The following is a 27943-nucleotide window of genomic DNA, read 5'->3' as shown; positions in this document are numbered from 1 at the left end:
AAATACAAGAGATTGTAGAATACTTATTTTAAGTTGAATCAAGGCACTGATATTTACAAAAACATCAGTATAGTGTACTGATGGCAAAGAAATAATGGTCTACATCTGCTTATAATTTATAGCACAAGTCCTTATTAATCTTAAAATAAAGTTTTCGACATTCTTATAATAATTCGATTCAACTCGAGACGAAAAAACGATCGAGTATTTCGTCTCGCACTTGTAATATGAAATTTACAACAAGGAGATAATATTCATTATAATCGACACATCGTTCTCGAGAATTTATATAAGTGTTTATGTATATATTATAAGAGAAATTGTTTGTATAATTTATTTATATTATATCGCGAGAAGAGCATGCATTATAATGAATATAATCGCATAAGTTAAAGTATTTATAACAATTTCCTCATTTCATCCTCATTTCAGAGCTTTTTATAAATAATATTAATATTCTTATATAATATGTATGTGTGTGCATGTGTGTTTTGTGTATGATGGAAGCAGCGTTCTATCTCTTGATATAGGTATATAATACGATAATGATTAATAGAGTAAATTGAAGATTTGATCGCAATGACAGAATAAGGCACGTGAGCATACATATATTTTCTTAGCAGACTCTTAATACGTATGTACCTTATAAAAAATACGCGATATTAAAAAAATATTTAATAGTTATTTAATCACCGTAACATATACATACATATAATCATGTACATTTGACTGACTGCTTTTATTACTATGTGATTAGATCAGAATATCGCAAACAAATAGCACTTTTTTTACTTATATAATATATAGAGTAACTTACTAATTTATATTTTAAATACTTTGTCAAAAAGTTCGAATATAAAATATAAATATTAATACGAAAATTTATCTCTTACGATTAATTAAGGCACCTTTATTTACAAATATTTTGATTGTGTCTCGCATCGTTAAAGTCGATTCACAAGTCCTTCCCATATATAGAGTGCATCAAAAGTTCAATCTTAATAAGCTCAAAGACAAGAAAACAAATTGTGTAGAGTGTAGACAATATGCAAACATCTTCTGCGTTGTAAATCGGTAGATATAATGCGTGGATATAAATATTCTGTAGTAATTTTTACATAAATAAAAAAAATATATAATCAGTAATCTTTAAAGAAAAAAGGCCATTACTACAAAATATTTATGACGACTATAATCATGGCAGAGAAAAAAATGCTTATATGCATCATATACAATCTATACAACGTGCTAGCATTTTTCATAAATTTTCTTCTTGTTTGATCTCGCTTTTTGATGTATCCTATATATTGTGGTTCTTGTATTATTTAAAATATATATATATTTTAAATTGTGCAATAAAAAATAAATACGCGACATAATAAATATTTTACAAACATTGTCATTAAATAAAAATGTTACATTCTACCTTCCAAACCATGTAAACATGGTAAAAATTTAATAAAATATCGTATACCAACAATCGATGACATTAGTACAAGGAGAATTATTCATTTCACACGCGTATTATGCATATTTATGTTAATTTTATAGATTTGCAATAAGCGGTTTTATATAATGAAATTTATGATACAACTAAAAATTAATTGTACTTGCAGCAGATATATAAATAGCCAAAAAATACGTATTTTCTTTCTGGAAGCGCGAAATAACATTGCTAAAGAGAATTATAAATAAATATTTCTCTCTGTCTTGCTCTTACAAAGATTATTAATTAATATAGTTGAGAGAGTATGTGTAGGCACTATTATTTCAATTTTTTATGCAATTAGTGTATGTATAAATACAATTTTTAGAAGATAACATTTTAAAGTATAATGCAACACAAATAATCTTTTTCCTAGAGACACGAGATGAAATGTATGATATCAAAATTTAATTTCTTTTAAATAAACATTAAATATATATACTTTCTAGAAAAATATACAACATATAAGCTTTATGTTTCAATAATGATCCAAAAGACGGGATGATATGAGTAAGTGTGTCTGCTCGGTTGAATACTTATATAACGATAAGTACAATTTTCCGACTTTTGCTATTGATCACAATCAAAATCACTCGCGCTTGTATTTGGACGTCGTATCTTTGAGAATGGATCTTTGTCCAGATTTAATGAGATCATGCGAAATTTCAGCGAGATATATTATGACATATAATGGACCTCGAATTGTTGCAAATATTGACCTTTCCTAATTGAAATCTGTAACTGAGAAAAATCACAAAAGATATTAATATATTTTGTGCAATATACAATATTAAATTGCTATACATATAAATATAGGAGTGCTTTGTATATAGGATAATTGACAACGACAAAACGTATTGTGAAAATTAATTTTCGGAAAATAATTAAATAATTACTTGATATTGTGAAATCAATTTTCTAAAAAAGTATAATATAAACAAGTTTATATGTTTTGATGATTACATTACGGAGCGCAAATTACAACTGGATTTAATATTATAAAATACAGCAAATGTGCAAACTTGATTGCTTATTTCTATTTCTATAAAATAAAAAAGTAAACAAATCTATGTGCTTCTTTTTTCACTATAACGATTATTTCGATGTATCGTGATATTCTGCGAAAATGCGAAAAAATTCTCTTGCTTGTGGCAATAGCTCCTATTCCGAAACACTTCAATGAACCCTCATCGAAGATTTATATCGAAAGAAAACATTTTCCACAATTTCATGATTGTAAAAGTAAGGAAAGGAAGAAGGATCCCGTGTGTATCCTCGAGAAATATCCTTTGTCCCGTCTCGCTATTGTATTCTGTTCACTGAATCACGTGTGGATCCTCGTTTACCTGAATTGTAGGGAAGATCTAAATTCGGAAACGAATCATCGCGGACATCCCATAGATTCCGGATATATCGTGGGAAAAAAACCTATGTACAAATAATGTGGCAAATCCTCATCTTTCTTCATGGAACGAAGCAACGGGAAAAAGAAGGGACACGATAGTTTCGATGTGAAAAAAAGATGTCAAAGAACCCTGCGCCTCTCATAGTACACCAGATTAAGAAACTTTAAAGTAAAAAGTAATTTGTAATACAAATATAAAATTAATTAATGAATAATTTATAATTTCAATAGTATAGTTCCAAGTATTATTGTAGAAAAAAAATATAAAAATAAATTATGTCAAAATTGTATACAAAAGTGTATAGAACAGTACAAAAATATGTTTGCAAATTCATATTTTCTTAAACATATTATAAATGATAGGGAAATAAATATTATGATGAATTAAATTTTTTTGATTATACATAAATTTTGAGAAAAATAACAATTTAGTGTAATAAATATAGAAGTTATTATTAAGTATCTAGTTTGAAGTCGGCAACCTTATAAAGAGCTCGATAAAAAAATGTCATCTTTTTTTCCACGTAGCCGCAAAGACGCCGATAAAAGGAGCTTGGGAAAAGCGTGTGTGGTATATGTAAGTGGTGAGAGATAAATTGAAGGATCTGCCACGCCCGTACTTTTAAGATACTAGGAACCGACATGAAGTGTCTTCAGAAGACGTGTTTGTTGTCTGGAAATCTTCAAACTTGTATATCCTTATCTGACGCATTTCGATAAAAGAAGCAGCACGTGTATATACATGTTGTAGAATGCAATTGAATTTCTCTTATTAAAAACTTGCATATATGTATTATATAAATATATGTGATGTAATTTCACAATTATATCATAAAAACAGGTTAAAAAATTTAACATTTAATGGCATTATAAAATCGACTCGAAACGGTTGCCGTCGTTTTAAAGCAGTCGTTTTGCCATGCTGGTAATGTTTATTGATAAGATAACCAACATGCGGGTTCCACCAGCATAATTGTTTGTTGAATTCTTTGTTTCGCGCACTAAATGTCCGTGAAACGAGTCGAAGGCGGAAAATGACTATAACATCGCAGTTTTATTTCACGACGCAATTCGTGCTAATTTGCTTACTATCTAATACTCATTTTTTGTGTTGAGAAAATATTTCTTTTTAAAGAGAAAAAAACATGTAACGTTAATTCCTTCAAACGGAACAGTAGCTAATTTCTGTTAAAAATATTAAACTGTCATTAAAATAAATTATTATGTTAATAAAAAAAAAATAGATATATTGCGAAATGTTAGCTTTTATAAAGAATTCTACTTCCAAGATCAATTTCTAAGATTTCTCGTCGTTTGCTCTGCAAAGAATTCAGCTAACAGCAGAAAGAAAGTGCCTATATTCCTCTTCTTCTATTTTCTTTTTTTTAATAACGCAAATTTATGGATTCTTGTCGTCGAAAGGGTTTCAAGAAAAATTCTCGCCATTACGTGGCTGCAATACGGCCGTATCTCACACCACATTTAATCTCTATAATACGTTTCAATTATTAAAGCGAGACGCGGTCATTATTTACCCCAACTTTTAACTCACGGCTTTCTGACCACCCCTTGCCTTAAGTTTTTACCAAAGAAACTCGCGTATCCGGCGCGCGACGATATGCCACTTTGATTAATTATTTTGATTACTGTGGATTATATTTCGCGCTTAATTCGCATAGGGCGATTAGCCATATCGGTGTAATACGTTATTAAAAAAAAAGGATTTAATTGGACTGCCCGCGGTTCTCGGATGGGAGAAAGGGCCGGGGGGGGGAAGGTCGGGGGAAAACCGGGTTCTCTTCTTACGAATTAACGCGGGGTTAAGGCCTCTCGTACCCCTCGTGCGAGAAGCAAACTAAATGCGAAGAGAAGAAAACCGGCATAGCGGTCGCGCATACCGATATAGTACGTGACCGGGAGCCACAAGTAAGGAATTTATTAAATTAATTTGACGCGACGACGCATCTCGTAAACTTCGTAGATGACCTCACTTTATAATTGTCGGGAATTACTTGCTGGCCGCTCATTCCAGCTCCTTTGCTCCCTACGTCTGTGCTGATATATTTCTATAATAACATTTTACCGAAAATGCAAAAAGAGCGCAATTAAATTTATTAAACTTTGTAGAGGAATAATTAAGATACTGAATTATAAAATCAAAATAATCTTCGACAAATTGAAAAATATTAAAATATAAAAAATATTGAAATATGGAAATTTAATGAATGTATTTCGTTAATTAATTAATATAATATTCACCGTCTGGCGGTAAATAAAATTCTGAGAATAAAGATGAATATAATAACTTTGAGAGCAAAAATTTTTCCACGTGAAGCGTTTCACGACTGTGACTCGGCTTTTTTAAATCGTCATGCCACGCATATGTTAGCAACGCGGCGGCAATGCAGCTTCTGGTCTCGCTTAACGTATGTGCATCCAACACAACACTACTCTCGTCGGCCTGCGTGTACGGCACACGTGGGCGCTACGCACGTTTCTAAGGAAACCGCGACTTCTATTTGTGGCACAGCGACTGGCACCGCCCGCCAGCTGATTTTTTTCCCGTCGCAATCGCGCACCCCAAGATCGAATGCATCGGTCATCGCATACGATTATACAATGGCTTATATGCACTTTTTCCGTTCTAGAAAACGTATATCGATCTGAAATTTGTCAGACGGACAGAAACCGTGGAAAATATTAAGAAATCTTGTAAATAAAACATTAAAAAATGAAAGAAAAGAATTCTAAATAAATTATATATTTTTTAAAATTCAGCTATGTATTTTTAGGCTTATAATATAACAAATGTGTGAATATGCAAATTTTAATCTCTTTATAATATTCAGCTTAATTTTTAATTGTTATTCTAGCAGATTTGTTGAGAAATATCGAAAGGAATATGTAAGCCATTTTATATGTTCGTACGGATATCAATTTTATATTTAAAGTATTCCCTTAAGTGGATTTAAAAGAAGTAACTCGGTCGTGAAACGAACATGTGTCAGATATCCATGGGAATTGATGACCAGCAATTGGAAACCAAGAAGATTGAGGAAGGTCTGGTTGCGAGATATTTCAAGGAGAATATCCAACATATGGCTAGACGTTCCGCCACTTCCGTTCGTGGTTGCACGCTTTTAAGATGACACGCCATGATCCACCACCGGCCATGTGTCATCCAAATTGCATACTATGGATCTTATAAGATTCCTCTGATCTTCGATGTACAAATGTAATTGAAAAAATGAAAATTTGCAATTACACAATTGCAAAAATTAATATGCACATGTAAATTATTATTTTATTATTTTAAAAATATACTTATTAAAAATTCTCTTTTCTTACCATTATATAATGATAAGAATAATAAATAAAGATATAATTGTGTGTATAAAAATGATAAATTGTAGAGGAAGAAAATAAACTTGTTGAGGTAAAGTATTATTAAAATCTATTAAGCGGGCGCGAGTTTCTTTTATCAATAAGATACGCTCTTCGCCGATAAAGTCTCTTTGAACGAGAGGGTTTCCGATGTGACAGAAAAGCATAGAAGAGACCGTGACGTCCAAGTGTCACGTCGGCACGTACTTCGCAAAGTGGTTTCGGTGCGTAAAGTTTATTTTCGGGCCCGACACCGACGTAGCACGTGTTCGGGGCGAAGCGTCGAACACGAGTTTCCACTTGGCAGCGCTTCCGCGACGCGGGTATCACGTGTGCATCCTGGATGCATCAGAAACGCGACTCGCGACGCCCGCACGAAGAACAGACACTTCCACCCTTACCCCGTTCGTCGTTTTCTTGCAAGTGCACTTTTGCCTACCGTAATTATTTCTATTTATTATCGCGTGATGACAAAAATTAAGCACTTTACAAAATATATTCTGTTAACCAGCAGAATTTTCTATTAATAAAAGAAAATAAAAACCGATATGACAGTTAGTTGAAATAAATTATCGCTCGAGTCGACAGACTCGACGTCTCCCGGCTTGAATACAGGTCGAAACTCGTCGGGAACTCACCTACGGTTACACGTGCGTCAGCCGTTGCGTGTGCTGTTGATGAACGAGTCTACCCTGTTCCTGTTCCCACCAGCTGACGACGTCCATGAATTCCCCCGTCTCGGTGATCTCCTGCTTGTAGTAAAGGGCCCCGGAGAAGGTCTCTGGACTGGTCGTGTATACAGTCGTTGCACCCTCCTCGCTGTCCCCGGCGCCGCTGTACGGTGAAAGAATTTGCGGCTCGAGATTCTCTTCGTTCTGAGCGTAATACTCGGACGGCGGCGAGGCCACAGAATTTGGCGATAGCCTGGAAAAATTCTGTCCACCGGTCACGGTTCGTGGTTCCAGATTTTCCTCGTCGCCTGCCGAGGATGCGTAATAGTCACGTGGGGACGAGATGGTAGTTCGATTAGGAGATAATCTGTAAGGAGAAAACGCGAAATTATAATATAAAAATATTATTCTTAATTTTTGCATTCAAGTGTATCAAGTACACGATTAGAATGATTGATAAAGCGATAATTGCAAAGAGATCATAAAAACAAAAATTCTATCTCGAAAAAAATGAGATTATTGTTAATGTATATATAAAATAAAATCTTGTAAGCATTAAATGCATTTCTCTCTTGTCGCGATATTGTTGCTTGTGTCTCTTTTCAATTATTGCTACAAATCAATCAATCGATATCCAGATAATTTACCTGGACAACGTAATTTTCGATTTGACATTACTTCCGTCCTCTTCTTCATCCAGTTGTTCCGCCTCGTCGTCTTCCGCGGGCAACGCGTCGTCCTCGAGAACGAGCCTTTCGCCAGAACCGTTGTGACTCGAGGAGATGACGCTGCTGGTTGGAGAAGGAGCGCACTGTGCACCAGTAGCGATCTTGGAATCATATTCGATGCCATCAGCTTCAGCCAGGAGCCTCTGAAGGCCTCTGATATACTCGACGGCCATCCTAAGGGTCTCCACTTTGGATAACTTCTTACCCCGGTCTCCGTAACCCGCGGCAATGTGGCTCGGTATGTGCTGTCTCAATGTGGCAAATCCGTTGTTTACTTGTTTCACGCGATTCCTCTCTCTGGCATTTCTTCGGGCAACGGCAACGGGCGGCGGTTGTCCGTTTTTCCCGTGCTTCTTCAATCGAGAAGGGTCGTAAGGGGGTAACACGGTCGCGGAACTCGTCGCGTTACCCCCGCCATTGTTTTTCGGGACTATCAGCGTCGGTTGATTACCGATGATATTGTTCTCGTTATCCTGCAGCGTCCGCAGCAACATCAATTGCTCCTGATCGTTGCCGTTTATTTGTACTCTATTGCAAAAGACGGTTACCCCCATGGTCGCCATTATGCTCGTTTCAGCGAGTGCTCTTTAATGACACAGTTTCTTTATTTTCAGTTTATGGGATCACCCTTGAAGCGTGTAAACTATCATTGAAACGCCGCGCAATTTTGCTCCAAACTGAAAAAGATAATTTTTTTCCATAAGGCCCTCAATATTCCAAACAATTAACCGTGTAAATTATTATAAATTTTTATAATTATGGAGTCACAAAAGTAAATGTAACGGGGCAAAATAATTATTGTAATAAAAATGCAAACACAATCCGTAATTCAATATATATGTTATATCTAGTTCAGAATATTTCGGTAAATAGATTTCGTAAATTGTATCGTGTTTTGTATATGATTGTGCCGTTTCCACAATAACATTGGTTAAATGAGTTGCGTTAAGACAGCGGAGTTGACCGGTCGATAAACGACACTAATGCTTGTCGAGGACGAGCCTAATTGCCGGACTTATAAATAAAACGTATTCTCTTGTCGGAGACAAAGGCGATTATCGACGCAAACCGTTGGAAGGCGCCTCGATTGGGTATCAATTCGAATCTAGGTCAAACCTGTCGTTCGCAAAAAGTATTTATAAATCTTTCTTGCAAAGACTCGACGCGATTAACACTTTCAAATTTTGATCAATAATGTTCTTCAATAATTTAGAATAAATTATATACATATATCTAGTAATATGTGTATATATTCTTTATTTCATAATTATTTTATTTTAAAGACTTTTATTTTTTTTTTTAAATTGACAATTCCCTCTCTCTCTCTCTTTCTCTCCCTCTCTCTCTCTCTCTCTACTTATTAGATAAATTGTTAAATTGGAGATAGAAAATGTATAAATATATTTTGCTACAGGTTTTTGCACACAAATATGCCTCTCTTTAATAGATCTATAGCTTCTTTTTTTACTAACATACGAAGCTGATGACTGGAACCGAGATCTAATTGTCTCGCTGCCGGTCGCTATGGCTTAAGTAAAGCATGAGGTCACCGTCTATTCTTCTTCGCGACGGTCGTCGACTCCTCGGAAACTATTATACAATTCTTCCAAAACAAATCTAGCTCTTTTTTATAAATTATCAACTTTATTTTTAACGAAAGAAGAACACCTCTTCTATCTAAAATAATATCAAATACTGACTCCAATTCCGTACATGTTCGCTCTCGATTGATTTCATCGCGATTCAAAATATAATAATTTTTTTAATTTGGGTTAAAACGGGACAAATTTTATCATTGTATTTAATTACAACTATCATGCCTTAATTAAAAAATTAAAAATCTAATTTATTCCTAACTGGAAGGAACCTATTTGTACAATATATGTTCTTACCGTAAATAATATGTAATTACAATTAAGAAAATAATGAATAAAAAATTATATTTTTTATATTTTTAAAATAATGTGTTTTTTCATAATTAAATACTCACCAAAGATTAAGCTGTGACTCCTGATGAAAATGATGTAGTATAATATTTTCCATGAAGATGAAGTTCTCCAACAACACACATTTGACGTTTTTATATATAAATTAATAACATTGTTATAAAACGAGAGAAATCTCATTTGAAGGCACTTGGGTTTTAATACATTATCCGTATTTATCATTCATTCATAATTATATTTTTCATCGATATTTTATTGCTATCGATTGATGCACTTTTGTTCCTCATTGAAACGTTGATCTACGTAATGCATGTTGCATATATGATCAACGGAAATATTGAGATTGCGATTGCAAACTCGATTTTATTAACAACAATCACTGTGTCATCCACTCTCAAATCATTTATGTTGAACACATCGTGAACCTTTGATCAATTAGTGATTAATATTGATCCCTCCTTAGACGAATGATAACCGCAATTGACACAGCTTTAATATCGATGCAAGGTTGTCAGAATTAATATGTCCCATATATTAAATTGTCAATATTACACACAAGACACACAATTAACGTTTATTATATTTCTTCTCTAAAAACGTTTCTAATATTCAATATTTGTGAAGGAAAGAAAGATTTCATCAAAACTTTGGTTGACGCACTCTCAGTTAGATTGAAGATTTTCACTCTTCACTCTCTTTCCTCCACTTCCTCCGCAATCAACAACAATTTTCACGTGAATCATGTAATTTACAACCACAGGAAAATTTCTCGTTGTAATAAGTAGAAAACGGAAGTAGATTCGCGAGAGTACGAAGACTTCGGGAAACTCGCGTTCGCGATTGCTGGAAGGGAGAGATGCTCACAATCGCGTATCATCAGCACCTCTGTTCGATGATCATACTTCCGTCCTATGCACTACATGGCGTCCGCGTCGAGAATGAGCGCGGACATCGATAGATGGGTTAGCATCTCGTCGCTAGCACCGCGCCGAGTTGGATCGCGGGGTTGGAGCAAGAAGGGAGAAGGGCGCCTGTGCATGAGAGGGAGCGAAACGTGGGCCATAGAATCCACGAAAGAGAAGGAAAGAGAAGAGAAAAGAAAGGAGAGAGAAAGAGAGAGAGAGCAAAAGATGTAGTGGGGATTTTCAGCACGCGCCGCAGCCCCTCATTTCTTCTCCCCCGGAACTGAAAAAGGGGGACCGTACGCGCCATATGCCGGGGGAGAGAGAGCGCGTGTGCCGGTTGTACGGCTACGTGTGTGGGTCTACGGCCCAGCGATAAATGTGCGTGAGTGCGTGCGTACCTTGCACGCAATTACCGTTTCTCTCGTATACCGGTGGCGTCGGCCGCCACAGAAGACTGTACGAAAGACAAAGTGATCCCCGGTAATCTAATGCGTAATTGAACGGCGGTCGATATACGATTAAAGAGGGCTATGTTATTATGTACTTTGGCCTTTATTGCCAAGTATACGCGCGTCATCAAAATATGCATGTGCTCGGACAGCGAAATAATATTACAATCGTGTTTGTATTGTTCATCTATTTAGCGTCTGACCATATCCGGCGTGTTCCACTTGTGTCCAAAATATTGCATATTCCATCGCTCTCTTTGTAATCAGCAAGCGTTAAACTGCCTAATATTTGTACAGGGGTTCGTGTGAAAATCTCTCCTCGTTATTTAATAAAAAATTATTTATGCAGAGACATTGTGATTTGCTCGGTGATCGAAGATAAGGTAGATCCTCGTGCGAGATATTCATGCCGACTAAATGCGTTTCGCAATTTGCATTTTTGTGCCCTATCCGAACCGGCTGCTTTAATCTTCGCCGTTGTACGTGATAGAATTCATCATGAGAAAGTATGCATGTGCATTGTGCATAGTACCGTGCGAAACTATATAAAAACAATTTATTTTATAATAATTATATAATATTTTATAAAATAACGCGATAATAAGGTCCAAAATATATCAAAAATCACAATATAAAAAGCTGTATTTAGTAATTTTATAATTATTTGAAAAAAGAAGAATTTCGAAAAAAAATTTAATTTCACCTGGCATATTTTCTACTTGCGGTAAAAGACAGGAAGAACCGCATACGTCGTGTTGCGGAAGTTTCATGTTTCGGGGCGGTACTCTTGTGAGAGAATGACATATCGAATGCGAAATATGATTTTTGTTCGGGAAAATAAAAAAAAAACCGGTTCTATAACATCGTCTTATAAGCCAAAGTTCCGTTACATAAGCTTCCTACATGTGTATTTCACGAGATCTTGCGCTTTAAAAAAAAAGAAAGCTCTTGCTTTCGTTAGTAATTATATTTTGTTAGTAAGTAATTAATTTCTGAAACATTTAATCCAAGAGAGACAAAGAGAGAAAAACAGCGAATTATTTAAAAAAAGCACTATGATTTATCCTTAAATAAAATAAAATTTGCTCCGGTTACAGCACAAAGTAACTGGATTGGACTGAATATTGAATTAGATTAGTACTTAACTGCGGTTTTTATGCGCATACGTAAATTATAATTTAAGAAGCAACCGCGAGATAAAAAGAACTTTATATGCCGGGGGCTGTACTCTGATTATGCCAAAGGGATCGGGGGGATTCGACCTAGATCTAGTCTGCATTTGTGCACCTAAACCTGAGAGCCTAAACCGACCATACGACTAAAACGTTGTGGCCCGAATTTATAATTTATATTATATAAACTGGGACTCTATATACGCAAATCCCTTTGGGCAGAATTTTATTTTCAGATTTGAAACGAACGATTATTTATTAAAGTATGGTAAAAGTTTTCGCACAGTAGAAAATATTGTCTCATCTGAGAGTTAATATTTCACGAATTATCAGTGAGCTATATATTTTAAATTAAATTAAGCTATGGAGGAATAGAAGAGGAGCAATGCTTCTTCGACAGCTGGAAAAAATCTGTTTATGGGAATAACGCGAACGCGTCGCTGTGGTTTTCCCACATGCGAGGAAGATCCGTTCTTCCCATAGGGGATTAACGCAATTCGTGTGCGAATGGCTTGCACGTGACACTGATTAAGTCCTTAACAGCGGTTAAGACGATGATTTATAAAATCTTTCTCGATATGAAACCGCGCTCTTGCTCACTTCCTCATTATTTTCATTGAAAACGGGAAGGGCTCAATCCTCACATATGATGTTCATTAGCGATATGATGAAATATTTCCCACACTCGGATAACATGAAAAAATACAAATGTAAAGAATTTCGTGTGCAAGTTTGCTTTTCTCGCGCAATATCGACGCATATACAATCAGAGTTTATATGACGCTATATACACAAATCTATATATATGAGAACGTCAGGCGAGGAATATAATGCGGCTTACATGAGTATGTCGGGACATTGCATGGCCGGGACACTTAAGCATCATGTCTTATCGCGCGTTAAACGTACGTAATTTTACGATTATCATTGCAAAGATAACGTATATATCGAGCGCTTGCCGTTTAAAAGCGAATGAAGGGTAGAGCCGAAATCGCGCGCGCGGCTTCTCGATGGGGACCCACGCGTAAAGTCCCCGGATATGTTGATCCGGTGGTCGCGCGCAAATGGAATCAAAATCTTTTCAAAGGCGAGAGAGTTCCTTATGCGTGCAAAAGAAAAAAGGGTGGGACGCGGAGGACCACAGAGAGGCACAAAGTGATCTCTGATCCTGATTTACGTATCCAGACGAGGGCGTGCGATCGGGATATCAACTCTCGACCTCTTTCCCGCCACAGGCCGTATATCACGGAGTTTCGATATTATCGAGCATCGATGCCGGCTCGCGACCGTCCGACTGATAAGTTTACAGGCTCATTCGGGGGCATTATGCGTCGGAAACGATCTCCAACAATGGAAGAGCGAGGGGGGCAGGAAAGGGGAAGGAGAGGATCGAGAGACTCGGTAGGGCCCTACGGCGGTCCCCCGGTTCTCGCGCATAATCCCTGAGCACTTCTCGTGGGACTACGAGGCGTGCGCGCCCGTTCGCCCCCTCGGTGCCCCCGTAGCACCGGGAGATTAAGGCTTCTTTCTCGCGAGAAGGGTCGCCGCTCTATATATTCCGTTATAAATTCGGCCGCGACCTCCTCGTTTTCTCCTGCACGCGCGTCATCGCAGCTTAGCTACATGGTACCCTTCCCCCCCGTCCCCCCAACATTGTATCCCGCTAATTTTCTGCGATTATCGTAAAGGGAATAAACCGTCAAGGTTATTGATGGCCGTATTATTGCGACAATAACGATGCCTATGTCTGATCGCATTTATTGTTGCGAAATCCGGCGATGCCCCCCTTTCTTCTTTTACATATGCGATTGTATCCTCCAAGTTTGTACATTTTATTTAAATTTTTATTTTGCTTAGGATCTGGAATTCCAGTTTATCGCTTTTACTGAACTACACATTTTTTTGTTAAATTATTAAAACATTTTATTGCACGTGACTTAAAGTATCGAACATGTTATTCGAGTACGTTATTCGAGTATTGATCGCGAAGCGCCAATGTTCGTCATAGGTTCATTGGACGTACGTGATCGCCATCGCCTGGTACGAACATGACTCGCTCTTCCGGTGTGCGATGGGGTAAAGCAAATAAGTCCCCCGATTCCTCCCCGGCCAAGTCACAGCGCGAGCGCAACTTTAACGTGCGTTATGCGTAAAATTTGCAGAGCCCAATGCGCCGCGGGGGCCCCACGTGCTTTAAAAAAAAAAAACGCTAATAACACGACGACGAATGTGTTTCCAACCTAGAGACCGCGTTAAGCGACCGAACAGTCACGTCGGGTCGCACAGAGAATGCGAGACAAGAGGGATGGCGGATAAAGAGGGGAGAGGAAAGGGAAAGAGAGGGATGGTGGCAGCGGGGAGTAAAATGAGGCAGAGAAAGGGGGTGGATCAGTGCGGGCCCTTTGTCACGACGCGTGCCCCTGCACGTGTGCACGACCAATGCCTACGCACTTCTGTTACGCACCATGCTTCGTTGCAGGGGCGGATTTCGAAGTCATAAATTCGTACAACGAATGCTTCCTGCACTTCCGTTCTGCCGCAGGTTTAATAAACCTTGCAATACAATCAAACGTTGCTTCGGACACTGTGAAAGAATCTAATACGTTTAGGGTTTATTCTTAATATTATTTTATATAATAAATATAGAATGTGTCTTTCCTTATTTTAATAAAATAATTTAATAAAATAATGAGAAAACGAATTTTTTCAATTGAAAAAAGAAAAGTCTGTGGAAATCAATTTCAAGATAAGTTATGAAAAATATTTTATTTTCACGATTGTGAAAAAAAAACTGATTCGATTATCTTTAGATCTTAATATATAATGAATGGAATCTCCCCTGCCTTCAAGATATTTTAATAAAATATAATAATAATAAAAACAAAATTTTTTAATTGGAAAAAGAAAGGTTTGTGGAAATCAGATAAATGATGAGAAATATCCCGTTTTCACGGTACACGGACGGTATTGTAAAAAAAACTGATACGATCATCCGATCCTGATTCGAGGCGCACTTACGCTCCGCTATAGAACTCGTCCTACGTGCCTACGTAGGTGCGTTCTATTCAACTACGAAAGGTAATTCTACTCCCCTTTTCTCTATCGAGCCCACCCCGCCACGGGCTGAGCTTTACAATGTGCAAAATTATACGATCGGCCTGCTCGATCTACCTCTTCTCCCTTTTCTCTTTCCAGTATCCCTCGCTGACTTTGCTCGGATTTTTCGATTGTAAACGATACGTTTCCGTGCAACAAAACGCGATTTTTGCAATGTTAACATTCTTGTAGCGACGACAATCTTTTACAATAGTCTAAATACATGTTGCGTGATAGCACTTGTCAACTATTGCTGTAAAAAAAAGGAATGTGATAGAAAGTTATTTTATTCCATGGTAACATTTTTTATTTTATATGTTTTTTAATTTATATATTAACATCTTTCTTTTTATAAATTAAAACTGTGTCCAATTAAAATCACGGGAGTAGATATCTAGATCGAAACGTTTGATTGGCATATCGATTCCATCTTAATCTCAATGTGATTACCGAATCTTCAAAATAGAAAAGCAAACCACAATCATTCGTGCGAATCCTTTAGCGGCACCTTTCATGCGCGCTTTAGGATAACGAAAGTTGGATCCTTTTATTTTTTTTCACGCGGGCTAATATTCGTTAGACGGTCTCCTTTTCTCTCACCATTAAAAGTTGAGATAACTCAGACCGCTTCGATAATAAAAGGTTCGAAGGCGCAAAAAGTCCAAGCTGTTTCCTGCTCCGGGATTCGAGGGCTCGCTAAAAAAAAGGGCGCAGAAAGGAGCCCGAGAAGAAATCGCTCTTTTTTTTCCTTCTCTTTCACTCTTCTCTTTTTATTTTCTTTTTCTTTTTTTTTTTTTTTTGGCACACAGTCCGTTCAACTCGCGCGGTGACTAATCCGTAGCGCCAATGGATCTCACGCTCCTCTTTGTTTTTTTTTCTTGCCGACCCTCGGCAAAAATGCCATCGCGACGCTTCGTCGAAGGAGGTGTATGACGCGATCGCTCGCGACAAGAAACCAACTGTCGCGTCCTCCAAGGATACGCGACGATGATAGTAATCAAACGGCAGCCGCGACGGTTTCCTCCCGGAAGGAACCATATGCATCGCTCTTAATGTCTCGCCCATAGACATCCGTCTGGAGTCGACTTGCATTAATATATTTTTTCATTATTATTATATATTAATTGATAGACAATCTACAAAAGTTTATCTTATTTTGATTCCCTGTAATAATTTTTGCCACTTTGCAGTTTTAGGATAATGAAGCTCGGCTTGCCACAATTTAAACAATTGGAAATATTTACATAATTATTTTTATTTGATTGTTCTTGACCCATGCTTTTATATGTATACATGTGCCGCTAAATCTAAAACAACGCGAAATACACTCAATGTCATCTCTAAACTATTTTTCTCCAGAAATGTCTTTATTTATCATAGCCGAAGCAAATATTAACCAGTTGTCGTTAATAAATGGCACACAATTTGCTTGAGAAATAAAAGGCAAGATAATTACCAGTGTACGTAATGTTGCAATAATCGATCGACTCATTTCGATTGTTATCGAGAGATGCATGTGCGTGTGGTTATAACTTACAACCTCCGACCTACAGGCATGTAGAGCGCAAGAAGAAGAAGGCTTCTGTGTGGCTGGAAGTCGCGTGGCCGAAGCGTGGCTACGATCTTTCGTCCTTGTCCGTTGTACCGGTTGGAAGGAACCGGCTGTCAGGGAAGAGAGGGCAGATACGCAACAACGATTGTGCGAGCGGGACGACTACGAGAGCGCACTTCGTTCGTGTGCCCGGAACGAGTGACGTGAGACCAGCTGCACATTTTAGGCTGCTTTGCTCGCGCGCGCGAACGGGATCTCGTTCCCCGTCGTCCGTTCCAGGTCCGCGAGCATCACAATGCAACGATCGGTCCGTCGTGTCGTGTTCTCCTCTCTTCGAAACTTAAAGGGAACAGGATGATCTCTTTCCCGGTGACCACATTCTCTCTCTCTTTCTTTTTCAATCTCATTCAGGCTAATCGCGGCACGCGCGCTCTTTAACCCCATCTTTCGCAAATTTGTAATTTCGCTGTCAGCGAGACCTTTCCCTTAGCATGAAAAAGAAACTACGGGATATCCCGGAAAATATTAACAAATTAAAGTTAAAGCAGACGAATTTTTCAAACAATTTGCAATATTTTTTTATTAGAGCTACGAAAAAATGAAACGTTCCAAACAAATAATGATACACAAGAGACTGAAAGAAATGAATGACACATATTGGTAGATAAACAAAACTTTGAGAAATTAATATTTAACAGAACGTGGATTGACAAGAGCGATCGATTGACAATGATTCCGAAACTTTTTACGCCGGCATCGTTAATGAAGTGCATTTATGCCATGACTTGCAGATCTCACGATGTAACGCAGGTGAGAGTAACCAATTTTGCACCTGGACTTACCGCGAAATTGAGCAATAAGAAAAGTCGATCGTCGACATTGCGTCGATACTCGTCATAAGAATATAGTAAAAATGATTAATTAATTAATTAATTAACTATCAAGTTGCACCTGTCATTTTCCCATGTCATGATATTTATATGTTAACCATTGCGTATATATTCTTACATAAACCTTTGTCAGTTGCTTTTACAATGTTATTCGATCAAAGTTCAAAACAATGAAAAGAGAAAAATTTAGCGAAAATTTATTTCATCAATAAAATAAATCATTTCAATGATTAGAAAAAGAAAAGTTTTTTTATGGTTACGATATTTTGTACAATATTTTATTTTTTACCATATTATTTATGAATATTTTTGTTTCGAAATTTTATGTTACGAGTAGATTAGACTAGTCAGACCAGATATTAGAAGAGTCTATTGCGTCGAAGGGATAAAAATTAAAATGCGTGAACGCGGAGTGTCGTGCGCACCACCGAGACACCAGGGCCCGGAATAAAATCAAAACGTGCCGTTTCGTGTCGACACGAGCCAACCCCCGGGGGCTCAATTTTCCTCTTCCTACTACTACATTTCCTAATTACGGAAACACTCGTTTCCTCGTACGTTTCGGGGGAGGTGACGGGGTCCGTTTCCGACTTCCTCCCGTCGAACAGACAGTCGGTTCCCGGTCTCGGACGAGCGGTTTTCTCTTACGGCTTGCGGCTCGACATACGCAGGGCATAACATATGCGGGCAGATGGTTTCTGTCCCCCTCTTCGGCCCCTCTTTCTCCCCTGTCCCCCTCTTCCTCTCTGTGTACTACCTTCCCCCGACTCCCGCTTCCCGGGTACATTCGATTTTTGGCCTCCCCTCTTCGTGTTGCATCACGTCTGAGCGGCGACCCGATCCGAAAAAGCTCGGGGCACCCTCTGCGAGCGCGAGCGCGAGTGCTCTTGCCTGTTGCCCACCCCAAAAATATCCCGAGACTCATCCAACCACCCTGTGCGGCACTCATCAATAATGTGCACAGTGGTTCTCCCACTGATCGCCAACCACTTGTAGAGTCTCGGCATTTATCCTCATCTTGGTATCAATATTTGAAATGCCACCTAGCTGCCGAGTACGTAGGTATGTCTGCATTACTTATCCAATACTTTTACAAAATTACCGAAATTAAAATCTTATCTATATCATTCCAACTACATGTGAATGTGGAGAGATTGCAAAATCTATTACAGTTAACATGAACAACATTATATTAATAATTATAACATCTTTGTCTGTATTTTACACAATTTGTTCTCCATTGCAATCTTTATTCGAAAGCGTGTTCAATTTATTATATGGAATATATGCGAATCTCTGATTACGACCAAGATCTGATTTGAAAATCGATTCACTCGTCGCTACGTCACGTCTTTCGTCGCGAGGAACGTTTTGTAAGGTTCGGGGCAACCTTGCACACGTGAGAGAGAGCGGCGCAGGAGAGTGAATTTTAAGGGTGGATTCAGCTCCGTGGCATGCGACGCTATTCTTTTGTGCTTCGACCCCACGGCCCCGACACTACCTCTCGTCTTTTTCTCTTTCTCTCTACACCTTCCTTCTCCCCTCGTCATCCCTTCGCTCCTCTGTCGTGACCGCGCTCGTGCGCGAGGGGTGCCGCGTAACCCTCCGTCTATCAGGGCGAGCGCCTGCACATGCGTGTTCGCACGCGAGGACAACGGATCTCATATTAAGTTTTACGTCGCGGAAAACGCGCCGGTGAAACTGCCGTGTCACTTAATGTATTCGCGGTGTGCTAACGAGTGCCTGTGATTTATCGCCGCGCACCGAGAGACCCGTGCTTTCTTCTCTCCGTCATCGCATGTCATTCTCTAGAGCTGAATACAAATATAACTGTAAATTATATAAACGAAATGAATAAATATGATTTAGAGAAGCAGCTTGTCCTTCCTGAAATTCATATTTTTCACAAGGTCCTTTATACCAAATTTTTAATATATATGATAATATATACGCGTTTTGTGCTCTGATTCCAAACTTTGATTAACTCGATCGACAATTAGCCTATCAGTAATATCTAAAATATTTTATTAATATGAGTAGAATTATTAATTTTTCGTCCCAATTGAATTAATCGCTGATTAAATTACACGGAATTTGATCAAAATTATTCTGAGACCTTGCTCTGATAGAACACGTAGAATCTAAAAGATATTATTATCTTTGACCAATTTATAATTTTTAAGTAATGACGGAATTTTTTGACAATTCTGACAAATGATTAAGAAACTGCTTATTCCGATTGAGAACCCCTGATGTCGCTATATATACGATATCAGTACAGTTATGCCGGATCACGGTCTACGTATCGAGATCCTGAGTCCTGGGCAGGGGCGACATATGCCACCTGAATGCCGAAAATCAGGGGAGCAGTCAGGTTTCTGGATCGAGTCGAAATTCAGGGATGCAAATAGAGATTAGCCATTGCCGTGCCGGTTCACCCCTACATACATGCGTGCGTGTATTTTATTCGGATATATGCATACATAATTTATCGTACCGCGCATCGATACCGGGAACAGCGGCGGTCGTATATGTTATTGTTAAAAAAAATGTGGCCACTTCGGGCACAATTGTTATGTCGCGCATATACGCGCATAGGGCATAAATTGCAAATTTGGTGCTTTATGTAATGCATGCGCCGCTTCACTCGGTAAAAGGGAGACTTGTAATGCGCTAGGTGCACAATAACGATTGCACTATAGTATTGTTATGTATCTACGTCCATTCTAGTATTTATAACCGTATGTTCGCTCACTTGCCAATTGTACAAAGATATTTTTTTATACATTTAAAGACGTTTAAAAGTGGATCGTTATGAATAAATTATGCAGTTTATAGAGATGTAAGATCTCCAGGTAATTCGCAAAAATCTTGTATATATTAAATATCGAATTCGTTCAATATCATGAAATGTACATGGACAGATGCAACATTTTATGCAAAAATAAATGTAAAAGTAACAGTATTTATTATATTGTGTTACTTATATGATATTTAACGCATTTAATATTTTTATTTTATTTTAAATTGCTTCATTGTGTAAATAGAATTCACATATTGTGAATTTATTATTCTATAATTAAATATATAATCTCTGACTTTGAGATTGAAATTTTTTTGCAAAGTGTCGAATATGAATGATATTTATTTTAAAATGTAACAATTATTTGAAATAATTTATTATATCGAGAGATTTCGATATATCAAATATTATTTCGCATCACATAGTTCTCAAGATGTAAGTAAAAAAAAACTTCAAGAAACGATTCTCGTTTTTCAATTCGAACACACGTGACTCTCTGCTCTCGAACGGATAAAAGAAATCAATCTGCAGATATAAATGCGTTTATATTACTTTTCACTGCATAAGTGAACCGTTGAATAAGCTTACCGTTGTGTAAGATTTAATTAAAAAGAGACTCGCGCGTTTTTCAGGACATAAAAATAAAAAGAACGAAGTCGGGAAAAACTTTACACTAGCCGATGTCAGTGAAAGCAACGGGATCGTCCATAAGAAATGGATATCGGTATGACACGATCGATTCTGTACAATAATGGTCTCTCGATATGGAAGAGGGAAAGATAAAGAGAAAGCGAGAAGAAAGAGAGATACGTTCCAATCGTAGAAATAAATCTCCATATCTGACACGAAATGGAACACTTTGGCACTTTTCTATGGGTGGCTGTAGATGAATACTCTCGCCGCAGAGAGCTGGAGAGAAGAGGAGACAGAGAGGGTGGAGCAAAGTATAGAAAAAGGAACCCGATGATTTCTACTTTGCTATGAAAGAAACTGTGCGGACTACCAAGAGAACCGGGTCCGGGGGGATAAACGGACGAGGAAGACAGATAAAAAGAAGAATGAAAGAAAGATGAAGACTGGATGAAGAAACGGGCCCGTCCTCCGATGGCACGGGGACCGTCTCGAATCCGTTTCTTTGAAGAAGTTTTCTCGAAGGAAACGAGCGGTGCGGCCTCCTCTCTCTCCTCCGTACATCCCCCTTCGTATTTGATAAAGAAGAGGGATAATGACTCGTTTAGTATAATCGATTAAGTGTGATGCTAGAAATTGATGTTTGTTATTGTGTATTAGGAAACGCAAGCGATGTATACTCTATAGACTCGGAAAGTTTACTTCATACATGTCCTCCCTTGCGCTAAAAGCAGATAATTAAAAAAAATTAAAGCATCGAATAAATCGATGATAATTAATTTCTATAAATTGCATTTTTCTTGCAAAAAACAGCGCGTTTTCGTATATAATAAATCGCGTTTGTACAAAGACGGTGGACTCGGTAGCCTAAACAACAAAAGAGAGACCTAAGGTCAATGTACAGGCAAAGGCTCAGCCTTTGGTCGGCGATCAGGTTCTTTTGTACGTTTTAATCCGCAGAGATGTTGCTTGCGTAGCTGTGCCAACTTTTAAAGCTGGCGATCGATTTGTTGACGTATCTACGAACATATATGAAAACCAGCGAACGAAAAATTTAAATTGGATATAATTTAATAATTGAAGTTTGATATTTTTCAATCTAATTCTCAAATTTAAAATTTTATTTGTAGTCAAATAAAAAATATTTAAACAATGAAAAAATAGAGAGAAATAATTTTTCTTTATGTAACGTGATAAGATAATAAATATAAATATTTGCAGTTCAATTTTATATATTTTTACAGTACGGTTCATATAAAATTACTTATATAAAAGTGTGATACTTATAAAATTAAAATGTTCAACATAATGATAAGTTAATTTAATTTTTAAAAAGTTGAAGATCTTAATCTGTGAAAGTTAAGAAAATGATATTTTTAAGTTACTAATTCTTTCAAATTTTAAAAATAAAAATAAGTTAAACTTTTATGTAAGATTAAATTTTTAATCGATAAAGAAGTTGTTATTTTCTTTGTTCATTATGTTCTTCATACGCATCTTGATATCCAAAAAATATGAAGCACTTTCAATGAATAATCCTTAGCTTTCTATTTTTCTTCCCGAAAAAGTGCACTCTAATGGTTGGTTAATAATTGACCCGCTCTCGGTCTATTATGCTGCAAACCGGGACTTGGGTCTGCAATGTAAGGGTTAAGCAATAAGGCCGAGATATCGGGCGATTAGCGCTTCCTGTCTGCGGCAACCGCGAGTTAGCGAGTTGCCGGCACGCGTCCAGGATTCGCCGAAGCTGGACTCACGATCCTCCGGAGGAGTGGACGAGTGCGGGCAGAGGGGGAGGGAGGAAAAGGGGAGCCAGAGGATGGAGAGGGAAAGGGAGACAGGTGCATCGCACCGCCAATTATATTTTGGAAGGGAAAAAACGAGCGGTGCGTAAAAACAGGAAAAAAGTCCGAAGGCGCGCGCGCGCGCACGTACGCACGTGCGAGAAGGAGAGAAATCGGGGGTGAAGGGGGTAAAAGGGGGAGGAAACGAGGAAAGGGAAGATTGAGGGCCTTATGGAGCGGGGGAGAGAGTAGACGGAAGAGAGGATAGAGGCGGGGAATAACGCTGGAGAGGAAGAGAGTAATGGATGTGTTGTATCTCTTGAGCGAAAAAGGAAACGGTGCGTTACCGTCTAATTTACGAATTTAATAAAGAATTCACGTAATTATATGGGAAACACGAGTTGACGTGGAAGCACATTTTACGGATGTGCGATGTTGACTCGGTGAGACGCAATTGATACATAGAATTGGGAATTCCAGCGAGCCATGTCCCTGAAAAGTTCGCAAGCAGTCTAAAAGAGTTCTTGATTTGTTCCAGATTAGAAGAAACGCAACATTTTTAAATCTGCAATCTTGATAAATAATAAAAAATTATCAAAGAGCAATATGTATATGTATATAAATATATATTGTTATCAAAGAATCTAACAATAAGTAGCAAAATGTTAGTTGATCGATTTTCCTAGAACAATCCTTCGATCTGTAAATTCGACGTACAATGTTGATTCTGTGTACAATAACGTTTCATCGATGTGCACGTATAAAATTGACAGACAGGTCCGATTTTCATATTTATATTTTATTTCGACGAACGAAGAGCCGCGCGATTTAACGACAATAATAGCCGGGCATTAACTTCTCGGCATGTATGTCACCACGTGGCAGCTTCACCGCCGGGCAGCCTCTAATTATCGCGAGAATTCGGAAGTGGACCCGAAAGCCTCTTGGGACCGACGATGTGTATAACGCGAAAGAGGGATAAGGGGAAGGGAAGGAGGGAACGTGTCCGAGAGCAACGGAGGAGGCGCGGTGCGGCAGGAAGAAGAATTTTGAGCAGCGGTTTATACGATCATGAAGAGGTCGTGCACCTGCTGTTCGCACGCCACTAAGGGCTGTATTTATAGTCGTTACTTGAATCTCCTGTATCAAGAGCATATCAGGTGAGATACTCCGGAGGTACACGGAGTTTTGTATCTTCGAAAAACACGGACGGTTTAATAGCGACGTTTTTAAGCAGAGATTAACAAAAATATAATCGACTCGCCAATTATTTTCGTCTTTTACGAGGCATAAAGTATCGAACCGAATCATAATCTGTATAAGACGAGACGTTTTATCAAGATTCCAAGGTAACAAATTTCATCATTATAGCAGATCTCATAAGAACAATGACTATATGCGAAAAGTTCCTATATAATTGTGAGAAAATGTCGCGAGTTTTCGCACATTTGCTATGATTACATGTAATCGCGAAACTCTACTCTTGAGTAATTTCCTTATCACGTCAGGATTCGCGTTTATGTTCAATAGGGGTGCGGGTACGAGTGTCGTACGTGTTCGCAGAAACGCGTGCACGCGGCGAAGCTCATTAGCTCGCTATCGCGCGGGCTACCTTCGCTTCTTGCACCTTGCTTTCGCGACAAACAGGTGCAATTTTCAGGTTTTACCGTCTTCGTTCGACGGGCCGCATTCGTCCTTTTCGGCCTGTCGTACGATAATAAGAAACGACGAGGCGGCAAAGACACACAGAGGAGGGTCCGGGGCACGTGGCACTAAAATAATCGCGGGAAACGCTTCTGCGACGCGAAACACTATCGTACGCAAATGAAAGAATATACTGGAGAAATTTGCAAAAGCGATTACTCGGACATGTGTGTGTATCATGAAGCGATAACGGTTGAGTAATGCTATCCTTGGCACGTGTGGAACGAAACGAGAAAGTCAAATTATAGGGCAAATTGATTATATGCGTACTCTCTTGCGTATATGCGTATGCTAAATCGTTACATATATAGATTATATAATATATAATTATATATATAATAATTACGACTTATTATATATATATATATATATATATATATATTATATACACATATATATATATTATTTACATTATATATACATATATATATATATATATATATATACATAATATAGTATATTAACTTATTTTATATATTATAATTATATAATATAATAATTACACCATTAAATGTACATTAATAGTGTAACAATGTGTTGTTTAATTAATGGAAATGAATTAAATGTAGTCATTATGCAATTAAATAATAAAGTGTTTACATCTTCAGGTTACACATCATTAAATATTTTATATAATGCTTAGAGTTAAATTATTTTATTGTATATAAATATAAATATATATATATATATAATTATTATTATTATAGTGGAATATTTTTGTTAGTCACAATAAGATCCTTTCAAGACCTACGCCTGATAGTAGACTACACCGCGATACATCTCTAGAGAAGATGTTTCTCTTATATAAACGATAGAGATAATTGACATTTATAAATATCAATTATGAAAAATATTTATTTCTCGTCTCCTTATTTTATGACAATGTAAAATGTTATCAGAAAATAAAAATGCAAATATATTTTGAAATTCAAAATTATATTAAAAGTTATAATAATAAGACTGATAAAAAAATTTAAAAATTTTGCGAAATTTAATAATACTACAAAGAGAATTTTCTCTTAGAATTTACCCTGAAAATCATGGTATGGAAAGAATTTTATGAGAATTTCTCTGATTAATATTTATTACAATAAAAATAATATCTATTACAATAAAATATAAAATATGTTTGATTTGTGATAAATATTAATCAGAGAAATTCTCATAAAATTCTTTCCATATCATATTGTCCCACGATTACCATGATTTTCAGGATAAATTCTGAAAAAATTCTTTCTGTGTATAATACTAAAATCCTCAATAATTTTCTACAAACTTTTATAAATTGCAATATTTATTTTTGTATTAATAAAAATTATTATACACGATATATTAACAAGAAATATGCGATAAATGTTCCCACATCCTTTTGCTTTCTATATATAGACTACTCAAATTAATGAAAGTTATGATTTTAACAAAGGAATTGAAAAAAAACAGCGTTCATCGCGATTTGTTTGTGCCGTATTCTTTACTTAACTAAGTTCCTCGTTTTTTTCTGACATGCAATTGTAAACTTGATCGGCGAAACTGGCCGGTCATACGCAAAAGTCAAGTGACAATATAAGTGCCATAGCGCTTCAGCAAGAATACTGCAACGCTACGCGTTATAAGACTATGTCTGCACATATATTTTCTCATGTTGATTTATATATATCATTTCTACACACATAACAAATTTAACACCTTTTCTCGTATATAGTTGCATGACGTAATTAATAATTTTATATCTTTCGTGATTGTATATTATTATGAAATTTTTAAATAAAACAATCCATCACTCACCGGTCCGACGCGCAGCAGCGGAGTTCTACAACGTTGCTCTGTAACATATAAATATTGATAAATTATAAAAACAGTGTCTAAAATTATTAATATTTTAAAAAATAATTATTAAGTTGAATATCAATTGAATTTTTTTATTTAATCTTCCAACAATTTTTAATATTTAATCAGATTTTTTAAACAAATACTTAAGAAAATCTTACACAAAAAATAAAAAACATTTTTCTTAAAGATTAAACCAATTATAAAAAATATACAAGTAAAAATAAAAAAATTTGTATATAAATAATAAAATAATTTAAAAATATTGAACACAATGCAATTCCAAAAAAAATATATTTATGTATTTATATAAAAAAAATATTGATTGTAAATATAATTTACTTTATATTTAAAAATTATATAAAAAAATTATGTATATATGTTATATATATTATACAATAACAAAAAACGAATCATTAAAATAAATAAACAATTAATTTCATAAAATTGTAGAATATTAAATAAATAAAATTTACTCACCTCTCGGTTGCTCCGCTATTGCCCGATGCCTCCCCGGGCCTCCTTCTCCTCTCCTATTGTTGGTCGTCTTTCCTTTGCTTCTCTTTTACTCTTAACACTCACATAACATTTGCGAAAACACTTTAATTTTATTAATTACGATCGCGCGTAAGAATAAACAAATGACAATCGCACGACACTTTGTAAAGCACTCCCGAGTAGATTTCACTTGCATGCAACGCGTATTTTATTATTATTTCAACGGTAAATAACATGGAAACTATTCGCTCGACACTCTGAAATAAATCAAATTTACTAATTATTATTTAATTATTATTATTAATTATTATATCGTTATTTTTGAAAAATATTTTTTATAGAGAATAAATTTAGATTCACTGATATGATATGTACAGCAACGGAGTTGTAGTGCACATGTTGATCTGCAAAATGCAAACATTTACAAATTTTAAAGCAATATTTAAAATATTTAAAATAATACAAAAAATAAATAATTATTATAGGCTGACTGAATTTTTTATTCAATCTTTAAATAGATATTTAAAAAATGTTATAAAAAGTTATATAAGAAAAATTTTGTACAAAGATGTACAATTTTTTATAGATTTTATAGATATTATTAAATATATAAAAAATTAATAATTAATTTATAATTTATATAAAAATGTAATTTTTATTTATAATATATTATATAGTCTTATATAAAATATTATATAATTATTATATATATAAAAGAAATCTCTTATATATAATATATAATATAATAAAAATAAAAGTCACATTTGTATGTAAATAGTAAAATAATTATTAATTTTGTTTAGTAATGTTTAAATGTACAATCACGTATAGTTTATTTAATGAAATTATTGCTTTATCGAAACGATATACAGATATATATAACACTTAATATTTTATTCGATATTCTTGACCACTCTCTTATATACTTGGAGGCAATATTTATTTTTTCTTAATAATTTAATTTCTCTCTAATTTAATTAATATACGTTTGATACAATAGTTGGAATTATGGT

General features: G+C 36.2%; 1 protein-coding gene across 2 annotated transcripts; it reads right to left on the bottom strand.

Annotated features, from left to right (window-relative positions):
* LOC145941589 (uncharacterized) lies at positions 1–27037 on the bottom strand. 2 transcript variants are annotated; one of them, XM_083047746.1, is made up of 5 exons: positions 26913–27037; positions 26391–26428; positions 7594–8351; positions 6914–7313; positions 1–2227 (listed from the first exon to the last, which is right to left on the bottom strand). In XM_083047746.1, the coding sequence occupies exons 3-4, from the start codon at positions 8235–8237 to the stop codon at positions 6920–6922; spliced, it is 1038 nt and encodes a 345-aa protein (XP_082903872.1). In that variant the 5' UTR covers positions 8238–8351; positions 26391–26428; positions 26913–27037; the 3' UTR covers positions 1–2227; positions 6914–6919. The 2 variants fall into 2 exon arrangements, with proteins under 2 accessions (XP_082903872.1, XP_082903871.1); XM_083047745.1 differs by lacking the exons at positions 26391–26428; positions 26913–27037 and adding an exon at positions 9665–10566.
* Between the last annotated feature and the right edge of the window lie 906 nt (positions 27038–27943).

The sequence above is a fragment of the Prenolepis imparis genome, unplaced genomic scaffold (genome assembly GCF_030444845.1).
Source record: "Prenolepis imparis isolate NDT839.2.m4 unplaced genomic scaffold, iyPreImpa1.0 SCAF_10, whole genome shotgun sequence".
Classification (NCBI taxonomy): Eukaryota; Metazoa; Arthropoda; class Insecta; order Hymenoptera; family Formicidae; genus Prenolepis; species Prenolepis imparis.
Note: the sequence above shows the minus strand (reverse complement) of the source record. Positions and strands in the feature narration are given on the sequence as shown.

Coding starts and splice junctions, on each gene's coding strand:
- LOC145941589 (XM_083047746.1), bottom strand. CDS start 8,237: ATGGCGACCATGGGGGTAACCGTCTTTTGCAATAGAGTACAAATAAAC. Junction 7,314..7,593: donor TCGAAAATTACGTTGTCCAG/GTAAATTATCTG, acceptor TTCTCCTTACAG/ATTATCTCCTAATCGAACTA.